This window comes from Triticum urartu, chromosome 7, assembly GCF_003073215.2.
Source record: "Triticum urartu cultivar G1812 chromosome 7, Tu2.1, whole genome shotgun sequence".
NCBI lineage: Eukaryota > Viridiplantae > Streptophyta > Magnoliopsida > Poales > Poaceae > Triticum > Triticum urartu.
Genome location: NC_053028.1, coordinates 356,534,695 through 356,554,350, shown reverse-complemented (window position 1 = coordinate 356,554,350; position 19,656 = coordinate 356,534,695). Strand labels below are relative to the sequence as shown.

General features: G+C 44.8%; 1 protein-coding gene across 1 annotated transcript; it reads right to left on the bottom strand.

Moving 5' to 3' along the window:
- Positions 1–332: 332 nt before the first annotated feature.
- LOC125518612 (uncharacterized membrane protein At1g16860-like) lies at positions 333–5,017 on the bottom strand. Its single transcript, XM_048683443.1, has 5 exons — positions 4,770–5,017; positions 2,332–3,260; positions 1,250–1,405; positions 872–1,083; positions 333–786 (listed from the first exon to the last, which is right to left on the bottom strand). The coding sequence occupies exons 2-5, from the start codon at positions 3,217–3,219 to the stop codon at positions 594–596; spliced, it is 1,449 nt and encodes a 482-aa protein (XP_048539400.1). The 5' UTR covers positions 3,220–3,260; positions 4,770–5,017; the 3' UTR covers positions 333–593.
- Between the last annotated feature and the right edge of the window lie 14,639 nt (positions 5,018–19,656).

The following is a 19,656-nucleotide window of genomic DNA, read 5'->3' as shown; positions in this document are numbered from 1 at the left end:
AACTTTAGCACTAAGTGTCTAATCACCCCCCTCTAGACACATCTACTTCTAGATCCTACACCATTGGAGTTGCTCTAAAGTGCAACATGTCTGCTCATGTAAGCATGCGCTCAGCATGATGATAGTGACACAACAAACCCTGGTAAAGATAAATTGACATGATGATAGTGACACAACAAACCCTGGTAAAGATAAATTGACGGAGCTTCATCCTCGATGAGAACATATCTACCATGAGAGCTGGAGTTGTGTATAAAGTATAGATACAGATAGGGGAACTGGAGAATGGTTTATGATGCTGTAATGCTACAAACCAAAAAAAAAAAGACATATGAACATGGTTCCACTCTAACTCCAAAGAGCTCCATGGTAGTACTGAAGCCATCAATCTTACAAGTATTCATTGCCCAACCAAAAAAGAGCAAAATGCAAAAAAATACTACACAATCAAGCCGTGGGCAACTGACTATCAATATTGTACTAAACCTTAATCACACCTTGCATTTGCACATTTTTCAATCCATAAAATGAACCCAAAGTCAAATATTGTTTTCCCTTTTCCCCAGGTGAACTGCCAGAACGAGGCTAGATAGCTATACTGGAATTACATCACCGTTCGACGTGTCTTCACATCTTAAGACTAGTCCATCAAGGCTAGTTGGGAGGAGGCACTTGCCCCACTGGCAACCAGTGTTGAAGGGTTCAGGTGGTGGAACAATCATCAGCACATTATCGTTCCTTTGAACAACACCGATGACACTAACAGTGTTTCCCTCCTTAATGTAACTGCGATGTAAACATCCATGTCAAATGAAATGGGTAGCTATGAATACGATAGAGGTGCAAAAGCCAGAACAAGAAACAGTAATACCCTTCTTTTAGGCGCATTATACGATCATCACTTGAGAGGTTCCTTTCCCGTAGCCATCTCAAAAATTCAGGGGACATGTCCTTGTTTTCTGGATTTATGTCAATAACAACAGCTTCATCGACATATGGGATTAGCCTTGCACCATATCCTATTTTGACCAATGCTCGCAACCCAGATTGGAAATCAGAGATGTAGAAATCGACCGCATGCCGCTGCAGTAGTTGTATCCAAAAGGTAAATGTAAGAGGAAAAATTATTAACAATAAGAGTTGCAATAGTTGGGATTTTCAGTTAAATCCTTATATTGCCTCATTATTGTAGGATTATGAGATCCACATCATCTTGGTGATGAAAAATTCTAGCTAATAAGAAACTCACTTCAATTGAACGTAATCCCCAAGTAAATCGGCGATGCTGAGTGTTGGCAGCTTTTGAGTCCCAACCCCTATACTCATACAAGCAGGACGAAGTGTATACACATCTTGGAACCCTTTGAAATGAGGACTCAAGGGGGAAATTTCCACAAGTAACAACCTGTCAAGTTAAATACGATAAATAAGATCCTATTACTACTGAATATAAAAGCGCTACTGCTTAAAACAGTTATGACCATAAGCTAACAATGAAAAAAATTATGGAGAAATGAATATATTATTACAAGATGCACAATTGAATTCATGTCCTTGTACTAGGAAAACATCACATCTCTCTTTAAGCATAATATATGTTGTCTTGTCATGGTATGGATCTCTGCGACCAAGTTTACTTTTTGGAACCATCTGCGGTATTCTGCCAACCTATGTATGAATTACCTTACTCCCCCCGTCTCATAATATAAGAGCATTTTTTACACTATACTAGTATGAAAAACGCTCTTATATTATGGGACGGAGGAAGTAATACTGAAACAGCTAGTAGCGTGGTGACTAAGTGACCTTGGTAGCATGTGCTCCTGGAACAAAAATAATATTTTCCATTCTTTCAAAAAGATCTAAAAACAATTGCACATGCAGATGAGTGAGTATTATGTGTAGACTTTATGTTTGGGGTACAAGCATGCATATGCTTGTGTCTTGTGCAAAAAGAAAAAAAACTTAGTGCACAAAAATTTAGTGCATAATATATGCTTGCACCTACATAGTAATACTACCATATGTACATGACTGAATTTTTGCTGCATTTTTTTGAAACTTTAAATGACCTTCTCATTTTTCTAAACTAAACAGTGCATGTGAGACACACGTAGCATTGCTACATTACGAGTTAACAATGCAATTCAGCAACACACCAGAACTGGCAAAGAAACAATGTAATTTGAGAATTACTTCTAAATTGTAACAATAGCGAACAAATATATGACAAAAACAGAAAGCAGAAAATTAAATGTAAAACATTAAGGGAAGGAATGAATAGATGAAATAATTTAATGAGTCCAAAAAGGTGACCAGCATTACACATACCCCTGTGACCTTCACATACTCTCCATCTTTCGTAATTCTAAGATCAGCATCAGGATAGCGACTGACAAACCTAGTCATGCCTCTTGTTCCCCAGCAAATGTTCCAAACCAAGAGCGCAGCAACAAATCCAAATATCACCACAACAACTACCAGCAAAATCGAATTATGAACAGCAGCTAGAATGAAGCCACCTGCTATGAACCCCATCGCAAAGAGCAGAATAGCCGCCCATAGTATCGGCTTTGGCAAACTGGCCTTAATTGAGTAGCTATTTTGCTCATTAAGATTTGTAACAGCCGGGTTGTAAGCAGAAGAGGTGGCACGCATCTTCATCGAAACAGTAGAATCAAGAGTGCCTGATACTTTTCGTAGAGCACCAGATGAGTTCAACTGTCCAGAGGAGATAGGTCCTGATGTGATGAGCCCAGTTGTCGGAAGAATAGGCGGTAGATGGCCAGAATTCTGGCGAGCCATTGGGGTCACTCCTCCTGACTGGGGGCCAGAGGATCTCTTTGTTGGTTCTCCATGCTTATTGAGCGGTCCAGAATTAGATTTTGCCCTTGCCGAACCTCCAGTGCCAGGAACCGCTGCTGAAATAGAGCCAGAGTAGTTGGATCGAGAAGCAGCACTAGATACTGGTCCAGAATTGGAAGCAGCACCACCAAATGAAGTATTCCTTGAAGGTTGATTACCCAAAGGGCCAGATTTCCGTGACTTCTCAGCATGGAGATCAAACATTTTCCCTAGTTCTCCTGATTTCTTGATGTCACCCCCAGTGTATGGCATAGCTGCAGAGCAAACAACCGGAGCCTTCTCCTTTGGTTGCTCAGGTCGCCCAGAGACATAAAGCCCATTACTTAATTGGTGGGATGGAAACCGAGAACCCATATTCTGAATTCTCAGATACAACAAACACCTTGCATCAGCACCTGAAGGAAAACATATCAAACAAATGCAACGTCAATTTGGTTGTACAAAAAGGGGTATGCACATAAGATTCATAATTATCCCATTCAGATGAAGAATTATAAAACAAACTGCACCAGAATACAAAACAAGAGAAACTCGGTACATAGAACCACCCAGTACATACGATTACTAAAGATGGGACTTGGAAGAACTTTAGATGGAAGAACGATCTCACAGAGTTCTGCCAAGTCCCAACAGATTGTAGCAGCTCAAATAGTTCAAGGCGACTGATGGTCTAAAACTTCCAAAATATAGAACCATTAATTACGGAATAAATCCTACCAAAAGTAGCAAATGTAAATCTGCAGATACCTTAGAGCATGTAGCTATGATTTCACCATGCAAGCATCATAGTAACTGCGATTTGCAAAAGGAAACAACTAGCTACTTGTTGTGGAATAAATAGTTCATCGCTAACTCAACATATTCCGTCAAACAAATGGCAGAACAATAGGAATTTTATTTTGTAGAATGGGCAGGTAGGCAGTGAGAAGCGAATTAATTGTGGTAATGTTGTGTTCTTACTCTTAAGCAGGGTGAAACTACACAGCCGCCCCAGAGTCTTACTAGCAGAAATTTACAGCCAAAACAGACAGAAGCAGTAGTCATCAAAAGCAAACCATCTGATTTAGCAGCGCCTTAATTTTGGGGGCAACCCACACTTTTGTGATAAACTAATGCTCAGCTCCTTCCAAAAGGAAGTTAAACAATACAGACAAGCCCCGGTAAAACATGCAAAATTCGCGGAGGGAGCTAAAGTATTCGCACAAAAAATTGATAGCGATGGTTACATCAAAAGCAGGAATGAGTCTTCCAAATGATTTTCAGCAGTGGAATAAACAACCAAAAATGACAACAACAACACTAGATCTTGAAGTAGGTATAGCTTAAAGCTCCAGCAAAAACCTACCGGACAGCTCAATTCGAACAAGAAGCGATGGAGGAACACATTGAACAACCTACAGCCCACTCCACCAAGCTATTGAGTGGGAGATTCTTTCTACTCTACTTAACTCCAATGCATATATAATCCATAACTTGGTGTGAGCTCATATTTAAGTGCAACTCATCATCATTCTAATCGCTAGACTGAGAAAAGCTCAGTTGTACTATGGAAGGCGTCATCACGCAGCAATGCGTGCATCTGCAGATCCAGATGCTCGTGCCAGATCCAGGCAAATTTCTCAGTCCAAGAACTAAAAATACTGCAAAGTTTACATAAACCAACACAAGATCCGGACAACGCGGGCCGAACAAGACACAAATAATATGGGAAAATAAACCTCCGGCCATTATTACTCCACCAAGTAGAAAACGAACAAATCCGCGACAAAAGGCTGGCGGGGATGGAGCGTTGAAGAAAGAAACATTTGAACCAGCTTGCCCGCACTGACGGCAAAACAAAGAAGAGGGCCAAAAGAGGGGCACACTCGGGGAGCAATCCAGACAAGTTAGGGCTCGTCACCAACCGAAGAAACCAATCCTCCAAGCCCGGGTGGATCTCCGTTCTATGGTGGCCCAGCAGAGGAGTGCGACGACGACGGCGGAGGCGGAACGGGAATGCCAGAACGATTCCTCTGTGGCGGCGTGCGAGCGCGCGTGGATGGGTGGAAATGGAATGGAAGGAGTGGAGGGAGGAGGGTTGTTCGGGCAAGATGGTGGGTTGGATGACACCGTCGGCGCTGTGGGAAAAGGAAGCTCTCTGGGTGTGTCCGTCCGTCTGTCTCTGTCGCTGTTGGTGGACCTACGCAGGCAGGAGCAACTCAGCACAGTCGCCGTACACGCAGGCTTCAAAACATTTTAGAGCAACTCCCCTCGCTGGAGAAAAAACATTTTTTTAAAAAAGAGGCGATTTATTACTTAGCCCTCGTTTGATTCGTAGGAATCTCATAGAATTTCTATAAGATGAGATTTGTATAGGAAAATTTCTTTTGAAACCCTTTCGTTTATAGGAATGGATTCCTATTCCTATATAGGATAGGAAACAATCCTTCACACTTTGGAGGAAAAAAACATTAACTAAGACTCAATGGAAAAAAATCATATCTTATGCATCAAATGACATCTCTTTCTCTATAGACAACACAAACATAAAAGATCGAACTCTAATTTAGTTACTAAGTGAGATGTTTTACTACCTACAAAAGGTTGGTTCTTCCCCTACAACCCCTGCCCCTCCAAGGCAGTACTCTTCATCGGCAAATCCGAATGTCTCGATCGAAAGTAAATTACATTGATCCTCGGTGCTAGGTACTCAGGTAAGTAAATCCTGAGGATAGAACTAGAGCAAGTAAGCTCATCGCACTATCAAGTCAGTTAGGAACTAGTCTGCCAAGCTATAGAAATTGAGATACATCTCACTTTCTATGATTTTTCTATTCCTATAACGTTCCTATCCTATGAACGAAAGGAGGCCTTAAAAGATTTAATCATTACACCCGGCCTCTCCATAACTAAGATGCACATAGCTAAACAAAGTCCTTTCGCACAAACAAAAAATAAAAAGGTAAAATACAAAGATAGAGTCCATATAACGCCTAAAGCGGAGGTGGGCCAATCCTAAGATCATGTTGTCATCCATGTTGGATAAAAGTATCCCTCGTCGTATTCTCCAATCGTGTACACATCTCCGTAAATAAGTCTCGATTCTCCACACGTTGTAGAGAGGACCATACACGAAGAGTCCCGGTACAGATGTAGATAACCTGCATTAGAGAAGTACTTTTATCCTTAAAAACCTTATCATTTCTACATAGCCAAAGCGACCAAATAACGGCAAGGGCTCCCATTCTAAGAAGAGTTCTAAACCTGTGATCAATTCCATATAATCAGTTGCCAAATACATTATCAACACTATAGACCGGACCAGAAGCTATCTGGATGACTGACCATATAGACCGAGCCAATTTGCATTGAAAGAATAAATGTTTTATTGTCTCATCATGATGACAAAAAACACATCGGGGACTTCCATGCCAATTCCTCTTGATAAGGTTATCTTTAGTAAGAATGATTCCGCGATGAAGATACCATGCAAATATTTTATTCTTAAGAGGTATCTTCATCTTCCAGATCTTCTTATTATTATCAATTGGCATATCAGACTGGATTAACGCTCTATACATAGAATCCACTGAGAGTTGTCCATTCTCATGTAGGTTCCATCGAAATACATTAGACCCATTTGACAATTGCACCGTGGACAACCGTTGAAGCAGGATGTACAACAATTGGAGTCTGGGTCCAATTAAATCTCTTCTGAACATCACATTTGGCGGAAATGATTTCATTACAGTGGCAATAGTATCGCCCTTGTGACGCACAATGTTCTATAGAGCCGGATATTATTCCCGGATGTAACACCCCGGATGTAACTTGCCATAATTGTAATTCCGGCTCTTGCCATTTTCGGCTTTAAGTTATGAGATTCCCTTTGTGGTTGGGTTTTGTCTTCGTTTTGCATTTCGTTCATGTCATGCATATCATATCATGTCTTCATGTGCATCTCATTTGCATACGTGTTCGTCTCATGCACCCGAGCATTTTCCCCGTTGTCCGTTTTGTAATCCGACACTCCTACGTGCACCGGCGCACCCCTTTTGTCTCTTTTCGTGAGTGGGTGTTAAACATTCTCGGAATGGACCGAGATTTGCCAAGTGGCCTTGGTACACCACCGGTAGATCACCTGTCAAATTTCGTCCCATTTGGAGTCCGTTTGATACTCCAACGGTTAACCAGGTAACCGCGAAGGCTTCTTGTGTGTTGTAGCCCAGCACCCCTCCAAAACGGCCCAATAACCCATCCAAACCACTTCCATGTCCTCCGTCGTCGGATCACGATCGTGTGGGCGAAAACTACACTCCATTTAGACACTCCTACCTCCTCCTACCTATAAATATGTGCATCCCCCGAAATTTCCGGATACAAAACCCTAGCCCCGCTCCTCCCGCGCCGCCGGACACGGTCGTGTCCGCCGGACGCGTCCGCCTCCACCGCCCGGCCACTCGCGGCGCTCCACGTGGCTCCTCGCCGCCCGCCTGGCCCATCGCCGCCTCCGCGCCCCCGCGCCTCCCCCACGCGTCCCCATCGCCTGGCGCCTCTTCTCCGCCGCCGCCCGGATCCCGCGACCACCACGCCGCCCCATCGACTAGCTCCACCGACGCCGCCAGGTTCCTCCACCGGCGCCGCCCGACCTCCGCTGCCCGGCCTCCTCACGGGAGGCTCGACCACCGCGCTCGCGCCTCCTCTCTGCCGCGCTCCGGCGAGCCCTCGGATCCGGCAAGTCCCGTGCCACCGCGACCTCCAACTCCGGCCAGCTCCCCCGGCGAACCTCGGATTGCTCGCCTAGAACCCTAGATCCAAAAGGGTTGACCCTGTTTGCCTTATAAGTCCTTTTTCTGTGATGATTTTATGCCCTGTTCATTGCCCCATAACTCCATGACCGTAGCTCTGTTTCATGCATATGAGATATCAAAATGTTCATTGTGAGATGCTCTTCATTTCATTCCATTGGGGCATGCTTGTTTGAGTTCATTTTGATGCCCTAATCATTGATGCAATAGTGCTATAAAATGGTTACTGCTGCTACTTATCAGTTTAAGGTGATTTGTCATTTTTGCTAGACTTGATGTGTGCTTCTTATGAGCATGTGCTCTACATGTGTTTTGGACTATGCCATGCCATATTTACAGGGGTGCTTGTCTTGTAGTTTTGTGATCAATGTGGTGACTAGCACAAGCATGCAAACTAGGCTTCATGATATTGCTGTTTTCAGGGACTTAGGATTTTGCTAAGTCCTTGTTCTGCTGTTATTTTTATGCCATGTAAACTTGATGCTATAGAGAGATCCATGCTTGTTTTGAGTATCTTCAGTAAGGGTGTTTTGGACATATGGTTAGGATCTATCCATCCATGCCCCTGTTTGCAATTATGGAGTGCCCTAGCATGTCCTAATCTTGCTCTACTTTTGCTATAAAATGTTCCTGGCAGATTGTTTACATGTTAATCAGTTTTGCCATGGTTGTTGCTAGTGATCCATGCATGCTATGAACTTGCTCTTGCCATGGTTAGCTTCATGAACATGTCATCTTGCAGATTCTATGCTTGTTTTGTCATGCAATGCTTTGTGCTGAGTGATTGGAGCTCGCAAAGTTGCCTTCATAATTCTGTTTATGCCATGCTCTGTTTTCTGCAAAGTCTGAAACTGTTAATAAAACTTGCTATGTTTACATGGGTACTATCATATCTTCTGTGCCTTTTTGGCTCATGATCAGTAAGAGACTTTTGTTCTATGCATTTAGTAGATTCATGCCATACCTTGCATTGCCATGATCTGTTCCTGTAGTATGATTTTTGCTTGCTCTAAACATTGCTTCCTGATGTTATTTCTGGCATGTTAGTATTTCTCCAAGTCTGTGATGCTCATATCTTTTGCACTTTTGTCATGCTTGTTTGAACCTACACTTGTGGGATTCAGCCGTAGCTCATTCTTCATGTTTTGTCAAGCATCTTGTGTACATCACTGCCATATATTTTGTTGTTAAGTTGGGGTGCAGTAGCTTAGTTTCTTCTTGCATTCTAAGTGGCATCGTGTTGTTAATCGTGGAATAGTGCCATTCTTGTTTTGCTTGCCATTTGCAAACCGTGCATCCGTTTTCGGTGATCTTTATATCGATTTCGACCGAAATCATCTCATCTTTCCAGCGGCACCTTGGTTTGCCAAGTTGATGCCTTGATCATTCTTTCTCTTCCGGAGCACGCATATGCATTGCATATCATGTCTTGCATATCATGCCATGTTTTGCATCATATGGTTTGTGCATTGCACCGTGATTGATTGTTGGTCCTTTGCTTGTGTTCTTAGTTTGGGTAGATCCGGGAGACGAGTACGTGATCGAGGAACCTGTTGAGTACGCTAACGAGGAGCAAGCTTTTGACAACTTGGAGAACTTTGCAGGCAAGATGACCATACCCTCGAAATCACTTCTATCTTTGCTTGCTAGTTGTTCGCTCTATTGCTATGCCGCGCTACCTACCACTTGCTTTATCATGCCTCCCATATTTCCATGTCAATCCTCTAACCCACTTTAACACCCTCGATGCGACTATAGCTCCCACGTGTCGAGGCACGACTTAGAGACATAATCGCATTGAAGGCATATGTCGCAAGTTAGGCAATCTTCACAAACATCCCATGTAATGAGAATGAAAGGGGAGATAACATAGTTGGCTTACACTCGCCACATCAATCAAGTACATAAAGAACATTACAACATCCAAACACTCATGGCCCGACTACGGCGCCAAAATAAAAGAGAACCCAACATGCGACACGGTCCCAATCACCCCCAACTGGGCACCACTACTGATCATCAGGAAAGGAAACATAGTAACGTTGAGAGTCTTTGTCGAACTCCCACTTGAGATCAAACGCGTCTCCTGGAGCGGAATCATCGGGCCCTGCATCTGGTGTAATAGTAATCTGTGAGCCACAGGGACTCAGCAATCTCGCACCCTCGCGATCAGGACTATTTAAGCTTATAGGTAAGGCAAGGTAAATATGTGGAGCTGCAGCAAGCGACTAGCAAATATGGTGGCTAACTTATTCGCAAAAGAGAACGAGAAGAGGAGGCAAAGCGCGAGCGAGAAACTAGAGAGCAACCTGCAAACATTACTCCAACACCGTGTCCACTTCCCGGACTCCGCCGAGAAGAGGCCATCACGGTAACACACTCAGTTGATTCATTTTAATTAAGTTAAGGTTCAAGTTATCTACAACCGGACATTAACAAATTCCCATCTGCCCATAACCGCGGGCACGGCTTTCGAAAGTTCAAATCCCTGCAAGGGAGTCCCAACTTAGCCCATGACAAGCTCTCACGGTCAACGAAGGAATAAACCTCCTCCCAAGACGTTCCGATCAGACTCGGTATCTCGGTTATTCAAGACACTTCGACAGGTTAAAACAAGACCAGCAACACCGCCCGAATGTGCCGACAAATCCCGTCAGGAGCTGCACATATCTCTTTCTCAGGGCACACTCAGATTGTCTTAGGTACGGGTAGGCCAGCCCAGAGTTGCCCCTGGTGGCCACCGGTAGCTGACAGGTGGACCAACACTCAGAGGAGCACTGGCCCGGGGGGGTTAAAATAATGATGACCTTGAGTCTGCAGAACCCAAGGGAAAGAAAAGGCTAGGTGGCAAATGGTAAAACCAAGGTTAGGCATTGCTGGAAAAGCTTTAATCAAGGCGAACTATCAAGGGGTTCCCATTATAACCCAACCGCATAAGGAACGCAAAATCTGGGAACATAACACCGATATGACGGAAACTAGGGCGGCAAGAGTGGAACAAAACACTAGGCGAGAGGCCGAGCCTTCCACCCTTTACCAAGTATATAGATGCATTAAGATAGCAAGATAATATAATGATATCCCAACAAGTAAATAAAAGATGTTCCAACAAGGAACGGCCTTCAATCTTCACCTGCAACTAGCAACGCTATAAGAGGGGCTGAGCAAAACAGTAACATAGCCAATCAACGGTTTGCTAGGAGAATGGTGGGTTAGAGGTTCAACATGGAAATTGGGAGGCTGACAAGCAAAAGGTAGGCATCGTAGCATTGGCATAGCAAAAGAGCGAGCAAACTAGCATAGCAAAGATAGTAGTTTCGAGGGTATGATCATCTTGCCTGCACAGTTGTCAGAGTTGACTGGAACCTCACAAGCAAACTCAACGGGCTCCTCGGTAGCGAACTCGTCTACCGTCTCTACCCAAACAAAAAAAACAAGCAACAAGGACACAATCAACCACGTGCAAGGATCAAGCGATATGATGCAATGATGATATGCTATGCGAGATGCGATGCGGGATGCAAAATGCAAGATATGATAGGAAATGCATAAACCTGGCCTCAACTTGGAATTCCAAGGATGCCACTTGAAAGATGAGATGAAACCGCTTGAAAACGATATAAAGAATGCCGGAATCAGAGTTACGGTTTGGAAATGGCAAGCGTTTAAAAATTGACACCGGTCTGCGATTTACAGCAAGTAGGCATCTAAATGCAATGAGATGAACATGCTACAGCCACCAAACATGACAACAAAATACACGGCAGGGATTCACACAAGATGCTTAACAAAAGTCTAGCACTGAGCTATGGGCAAATCATCCATTATGAGGTTCAAACAAGCATGGCAAAAACGCAAATGCAAAACAGATCTCAAACTTAGTGAAATTAACACTTGTCTGAAATTTCAGATCATGAAGCCCTCTTCGGAGCATCAAAACAACATGCTACAGGACCTGAACATGACAAAGAAAGACATGGCATGGAGCTACTCAACAAGCTTAACAAAAGTCCCTTAGTGACCTTGAGCCAAAAGGGATCACAAAATATAGTAACAAGCACACGAACATAGCAAAAACATAATCAGTTTTCAGACTTAGTGAAAACTGGGACATGCTGAAGTATAACTCACGAAGGGATATTTACGAGCTCGATGCACTCACCACGGTGCAAGTCATGGCAAGACAAGCATACATCCTTTAAGAAGGCACAAAATACAAGCTAGAAATGGCAAGAACAATGGCATAGCATGCACGGATCAACTACAATAACATCGGCAAAATCGCAAACAAGTTGACGATCTGCCCAGATTCACAACGAAGCAAAAGTAGAGCTCGATTGACTCAAGCTAGGGTGCTCCATAATTGCAAACAAAGACATGGATGGACAGATCATAACAAGGTTAACAAAACTCCCTTACTGATTATCCTCAAAAGAGGCACGGATCACTAGGAAACAACATAATCATGTGGCATCATGAACTAAATAATCCCAGACTTAGTGAAAACTACTAAGTCCCTGAAAACAGATTTACCGGGTGCCTCACTTTGCAATCTTGCACAAGTCACCACACACATCCTAAAAATGCATGGGTTGCACCTCTGGAAAGATAACAAAATCCTTAACAAAACATCTATAGGACTCACAGGCATATCATGCACACAATAATCATGGCAAAAATGACAAAAGTCTAAGATGAACTAGCAGATCTGACAATTAACTCACGAAGGCCTCTTCTAACAGAATTTCGGGCATCAAGATGAACTCAAATGAAAATGATGCAATGTAATGAAATGATGTACTCGTCGAGGCGAACATTTCGATATGCTATATGCCCAAATCGGAGCTACGGATGCGGAGATACAGCAGGTCAAAGTAGGCATAAAAAATTAGGGTTCGGAGGGAAAAGTCAACCGTCAAATTTCAGATCTCAGATCTGGATCGGCACAGATTTTGGAGCATGTCGGAGTCACTGTTCTTGTTCGCCGGAATCAACGGGGGAGGAGGCCGGCGGCTTGCCGGAGGGGAGGAGAGGCCCGGGGCGGCGCCGGCGTGGAGGAGGACGGCGCGGGGCGGCGCGCTCGCCGGAGGGACGGCGGCGTGGAGGCGGTGGTGGATCGGCGAGGCGGCGGAGGAGCTGGCTGGCTCGGGTGGCCGGAAATGGCGGCGTGGTAGCGCCGGCCACCAGAGCCGAGGGAGGCGGTGGGAGCCGGGCGGCGGGGTCCTGCGGGCGAGGAGGCCGGGCGAAGTGGGCCTCGGGGGCCCTCCCGCGGGCCGAGCGGCGGCGCGGCAAAGTGGGGCTCCCGCCCGGGACACGTGGCGTCACCCGATAGGTCCGGCGGAGCGGGCGGACACGTGCGCTGCCCGGATTTTTGTCCGGCGATGGCGGATGGAGTTTTTTTTTAGGGTTAGAGGAAGGGGATCCGCGAATTTTTTGGAGGGGGTGTATATATAGGCATAGAGGGAGCTAGGAAAGTCCAAATGAGGTGTGGTTTTCGGCCACGCGATTGTGATCGAACGCTCTAGGTGATGGAGCAGAGTTTGGTGGGTTTTGGGCCAAATTGGAGGGGTGTTGGGCTGCAACACACATGAGGCCTTTTCGGTCCCTCGGTTAACCGTTGGAGTATCAAACGAAGTCCAAATGGTACGAAACTTGACAGGCGGTCTACCGGTAGTAAACCAAGGCCGCTTGGCAAGTCTCGGTCCACTCCAGAAATGTTAATCCCCACACACGAAAGAAAGCTAGAAATGGCCACCGGAGGAGAACGAAGCGCCGGAATGCAAAACGGACAACGGGAAAAAAGCTCGAATGCATGAGATGAACACGTATGCAAATGCAATGCACATGATGACGTGATATGAGATGCATGACAAAGACAACAACACACGGAGACAAAACCCGAACCCGAGGAAATAAATATAACTTAACGCCGGAAACGGCAAGAGTTGGAGTACAAATAGGGAAAGTTACATCCGGGGTGTTACACCCACCTTTCCTAGCAAACCGTTGTTTGGCTATGTTACCTCTTTGCTCAGCCCCTCTTATAGCGTTGCTAGTTGCAGGTGAAGATGAAGTTTGTTCCATGTTGGAACATGGTTATTGTTGGGATATCATTACTATATCTTAATTACTTTAATGCATCTATATACTTGGTAAAGGGTGGAAGGCTCGGCATTTTTCCTGGTGTTTTGTTCCACTCTTGCCGCCCTAGTTTTCGTCATACCGGTGTTATGTTCCTTGATTTTGCGTTCCTTATGCGGTTGGGTGTTATGGGAACCCCTTGACAGTTCGCTTTGAATAAAACTCCTCCAGCAAGGCCCAACCTTGGTTTTACCATTTGCCTACCTACCACCATATACCTTCCCTTGGGTTCTGCAGACTCAAGGGTCATCTTTATTTAAACCCCCCCGGGCCAGTGCTCCTCTGAGTGTTGGTCCGAACCGAGCCGCCCGTGGGGCCACCTTGGGGAAACTCGAGGGTTGGTTTTACTCGTAGCCTGTCTCATCCGGTGTTGCCCTGAGAACGAGATACGTGCGACTCCTATCGGGATTTGTCGGCACATCGGGTGGCTTTGCTGGTCATGTTTTACCATTGTCGATATGTCTTGTAACCGGGATTCCGAGACTGATCGGGTCTTCCCGGAGAAGGAATATCCTTTGTTGACCGTGAGAGCTTGTGATGGGATAAGTTGGGACACCCCTGCAGGGTTTGAACTTTTGAAAGCCGTGCTCGTGGTTATGGGAAGATGGGAATTTGTTAATATCCGGTTGTAGAGAACTTGACACTTAACTTAATTAAAATGAATCAACCGCGTGTGTAACCGTGATGGTCTCTTTTCGGCGGAGTCCGGGAAGAGAACACGGCCTTGTGTTCTGCTTGAGCGTAAGAAGCTTTAGGATCACTTCTTGATCATTATTAGCTTCTCGACCGTGCGTTGCTTCTCTTCTCGCTCTCTTTTGCGTAAGTTAGCCACCATATATGCTTAGTGCTTGCTGCAGCTCCACCTCACTACCCTTTCCTACCCTTAAGCTTAAATAGTCTTGATCTCGCGGGTGTGAGATTGCTGAGTCCCCGTGACTCACAGATACTTCGAAACAGATGCAGGTGCCGATGATGCCTGTACGGGAGACGCTATCAAACTCAAGCGGGAGTTCGACGAGGATTCGGACCGTTACTATGTTTCTTTTCTGGATGATCAGTAGAGGAGCCCAATTGGGACGATCGGGGATCTAGCATTTGGGGTTGTCTTTCTTTATTTTGGTTCCATAGTCGGACCTTTGATTGTACCTTGGATGATGTATGGATTATTTATGTATTGTGTGAAGTGGCGATTGTAAGCCGACTCTTTATCCCTTTCTTATTCAGTACATGGGATGTGTAAAGATTGCCCCTCTTGCGACATGCCTACCAAGTGGCTATGCCTCTAAGTCGTGCCCCAACACGTGGGAGATATAGCCGCATTGTGGGTGTTACAAGTTGGTATCAGAGCCTTCCCCGGCTTAGGAGCCCCCTGCTTGATCGAATCGCTGACGTTGTTGAGTCTAGAACAAATGTTTTGAGTCTTAGGATTATATATATCGGAGAGTAGGATTCTTTTTACTCCTCAGTCCCTTCGTCGCTCTGGTGAGGCCTTCTGACGTAGAGTTTTGACTCTTCTCTTCTCAAATTTCACGAAAAAATTAGGATCACGCGGGTATCTTGGAATCGTTCCGATGGTTTTGTGACGAGAACATTGTTCTTGGTGCCTCCTGACATTTAGGGGTTGTGGCAGTGTCCCGGGGAGTTGAGCTCCAAGGTGTTGTCGTCACAATTTTATTGTTGCAGTTCTGGAATACCTGAGTTCGCCGACATCGAAAATATCTTCTATGCAGTTGTTGGTGAGATAACCGCGACGCCACCCAGTACTGGGCGGGAGTTCGGGAGTATTGCCATAACTCGTATAACGGATGCTTTTCGAAGGTCGAGGTAAATTATTTCCGAAGGTTTCTTAGTTATGTGTTGAAGGATGGATACAGCTGGATGTAGGATTTGCTAGTTTTGGGTGAGATATTATGCTTCCCCTGTATCCCCAACACCTGATTGCATAACCAGAAAGTGTCGGAAGTTTTATAGGTGGGAATTCAAGTAGCTCTAGTGTTTCTTCCCGCAGATATTTGGTTTGTGATTGGGTAATCCTTACCATTCATTTGTTCATATCCATACCTTGTTGCTTTATTCATCTACCTTTATCTAAGTGGCTTGTCAACCTTAATGGAACTGTGATGATTTACCTTGGAATTCATTCGTTCACCTTGTTCTAATGTTAAGACTTTATGTTGCAATTTCGATCCATTGATTCAGGTTGAATATATGTCTTTCAAGATGCTAACAGATGTCAACCTCTTCAGGATGGCTCCCCCAACACGTCAGAATCCAGACCGCAATGATGGGGATCAGTCGAACCCTCCGCCACCACCTCCACCTCCGGGGGCATGGCAAGCTGTCATGGCAGCCACTAACGCCAACACTCAGATGCTTTTGCAAATCTTGCAAGAGCGCAACCAAGGGCAAGGCAACCAAGGAAATCAAGGCCAAGGAAACAATCAGCCTCAGTTTGCTACCCTCAACCAGTTCCTCGCAAACTAGCCGAAGTCCTTCAGCAACTGTGTCGAGGCCACAGACGCCGACGATTGGCTCGTGGACATTTGCAAGCATTTTGAATGTAGCAATGTCAGGCCTGAGGACATTGTCAAGTTTGCTTCGTTTCAACTCAAGGACCAAGCTGCTGAGTGGTATCAACAATACAGAGATTCCAGAGGAGGTCGTGTGATTACCTGGAATGATTTCCGCCAAGACTTCAAAGCTCATCACATCCCACCAAGTGTTGCTGAGAGCAAGCGTGAGGAGTTCCGCAATCTCAAGCAAGGAAGCATGTCTATGTATCAATACAATATACAGTTTCAGAAACTTGCTCGCTTTGCTAAACAAGACGTCCCTGATGAAAAGAGTATGATTTATCAATTCAGAGGTGGCCTCAGAGAAGATCTGCAATTAGCTCTCGTGCTTCTTGAGCCGACTGAGATTGATTAATTCTACAACATGGCACTAAAGCAAGAAGCTGCTCAACTCAAGTGTGAGGCATCTAAGAAGAGAGTCAGGGATGCAGTTCAATATTCTTCTTCATCTCAAGTGGCAGCTAAGCAACAGAAGTTCTGGTTGCCTCCTCCTCCTCCGTTTCATCAACCCTACTAGTAGAAGAGCAAAGGTGGCAATGGATCTTCCCACCCACCCAACCCAGGCTATCAGAACAAAGCTCAGTCTCATACTCCAAGGTCAAGTGCTCCTTATCACCGTTCGCTCTCAGAGGTTACTTGAAACAAGTGTCAGCAGAAAGGGCACTATGCAAACAAAATGCTTCAACCAAAGGCGCCTTCCGCCTCCTCCTCCCATGAGATCTGCCAGCAATGCAGTGGTCAAGCATAATCCCAAGCATGCTAAGGTCAACATGATGAACGCAGCTTAGGCGGAGGATTCTTCAGAAGTGATCATGGGTAACCTTCCAGTTAACTCCATTCCCGCTAAAGTCTTATTTGATACTGGTGCATTGCATTCTTTCATGCCATTCCCATTTGCATCGGAGCACAATTTTGACACTAAGGCTTTACCTAGAGCTATGCAAGTTATTTCTCCGGCTAAGCGTTTAAGATCTACCATGATGGTTCTGAATGTCGGTATTGAAATGGGCGACTATAAATTTCTGGCTTCTCCAATTGTTCTTGGTGACTCGGATATTGATATAATTCTCGGCATGGACTGGCTTTCTAAGCACAAGGCTCAACTTGATTGTGCTGTCGGGCAGATTCAATTGACACACTCTTCTGAGGATGTGGTCATCTATGCCGCTCATGATGAAACCATTCGGCTATTTTCTCTCAATGAGAAGGGCAAGTTGAATTCCATCTCTCAGTTTCCAGTCGTTTGTGAATATCAAGACGTCTTTCCAGAAGAGCTTCTGGCAATGCCTCCTCACTGGCCAGTTGAATTTGTTATCGATCTTGAGCCTGGCATGGAACCTATTTGCAAGCGTCCTTACAAGCTTGGACCAGAGGAGTTGAAGGAGTTAAAGAAGCAACTCGATGAACAAGAGCGTATGGGTCTGATCAGACTGAGTTCTTCTCCATGGGGTTGTGGTGTTTTTTTTGTCAAGAAGAAGGATGGAACGTAAATACTCTGCCTTGACTACCGTCCATTGAACAAGAAGACAATAAAGAACAAGTATCCACTTCCCAACATCAATGAGCTATTCGAGCAACTTAAAGGTGCCCAAGTATTCTCCAAGCTTGACCTCTGCATGGGTTATCATCAGATTCGCATTCGTGAACAAGATATCCCCAAGACAGTATTCAGAACAAGCTACGGTTCTTATGAATATACTGTCATGTCTTTCGGCCTTGTCAATGCTCCTCCAACGTTCTCTCGCATGATGAACTTCATCTTCAACCCTTACACAAATGGTTTCGTCTTGGTGTATCTCGATGATATATTGGTATTTTCCAAGAATAAGGAGGATCATGCCAAGCATTTGAGATTGGTACTCGACAAACTCAGAGAGCATCAATTCTATGCGAAGTTTTCCAAGTGTGAGTTCTGGCTTGACAAAGTTCTTTACCTTGGTCATATTATCTCAGCCAAAGGCATTGCTGTTAATCCCGAGAAGGTGTCTGCAATTGTGAATTGGGAACCTCCTCAGAATGTCAAGCAGCTCCGTAGTTTTCTTGGGCTTGCAAGTTATTATCGAAGATTCGTTGAGAATTTCTCTAAGATTGCAAAGCCTCTTTCCAACCTCCTCCAGAAGCATGTCAAGTATGTCTGGACACCTGAATGTGACGTTGCTTTCAACACCCTCAAAGAGAAGCTGGTCACAGCTCCTGTCTTTACTCCTCCTGATGAATCCAAGCCTTTTGAAGTTTTCTGTGATGCCTCCCTGCAAGGTCTCGGTGCTGTGTTAATGCAAGAGAAGAAAGTTGTGGCCTATACCTCTCGTCAGTTGAAGCCCAACGAAAGGAACTACCCCACTCATGACCTTGAGTTGGCGGCAGTTGTCCATGCATTATTAACGTGGAGACATCTCTTGTTCGGAAGGAAAGTGGACATCTTCACTGATCATAAGAGCCTCAAGTACATCTTCACTCAACCCAACCTCAACCTCAGGCAGACTCGTTGGGTTGAAATGATTCAAGAATACAATCCGAGTATTGAATATACTCTAGGCAAGGCCAATGTCATTGCAAATGCTTTGAGCAGGAAGGCTTACTGCAACAGCTTAATTCTCAAGCCCTTCCAACCGGACCTTTGTGAAGCTTTCCGCAAACTGAACCTCCAAGTTGTTCCTCAAGGCTTTCTTGCCAACCTCCAAGTCTCTCCTACTTTGGAAGATCAAATTCGTGAGGCACAACTTCTTGATTCCATGGCGAAGAAGGTGAAAAATGGGATATCCAAGAGCCAACCCAAGTACAAGTGCTATCGCATTTATGACAAAGACACTCTTTTCTTCGAGGACCGGATTGTGGTTCCTAAAGGTGATCTAAGGAAAGTCATTATGAACAAGGCGCACAATTCCCTTCTATCCATTCATCCTGGAAGTACAAAGATGTACCATGACCTCAAGAAGTCGTATTGGTGGACTCGAATGAAGCAAAAAATTGCTCAATTCATGAATGAATGTGATGTCTGCAGAAGAGTGAAAGCAGAACACCAATGCCCAGCTGGTCTCCTCCAACCTCTTGCTATTCCAGAATGGAAGTTTGACCATATTGAGATGGACTTTGTGACTGGATTTCCCAAGTACAAGCATGGAAATGATGCTATCTTCGTTGTCATCTACAAGCTTGCTAAAGTGGCTCATTTCCTTCCAATCAAAGAATCTATCACAGCAACTCAGCTGGCAGAGCTATACACCTCCAGGATTGTCTCTTTGCACGACATTCCGCAATTGATATCTTCAGATCATGGAAGCATTTTCACT

What these genes read in the sequence shown, in the direction of transcription:
- LOC125518612 (XM_048683443.1), bottom strand. Translation starts at nt 3,219, where the DNA reads ATGGGTTCTCGGTTTCCATCCCACCAATTAAGTAATGGGCTTTATGTC. An exon ending in GGGGATTACGTTCAATTGAA is followed by an intron (nt 1,084 to 1,249) that starts GTGAGTTTCTTA and finishes CAACTACTGCAG; the next exon opens with CGGCATGCGGTCGATTTCTA. An exon ending in ATAATGCGCCTAAAAGAAGG is followed by an intron (nt 787 to 871) that starts GTATTACTGTTT and finishes TTTACATCGCAG; the next exon opens with TTACATTAAGGAGGGAAACA.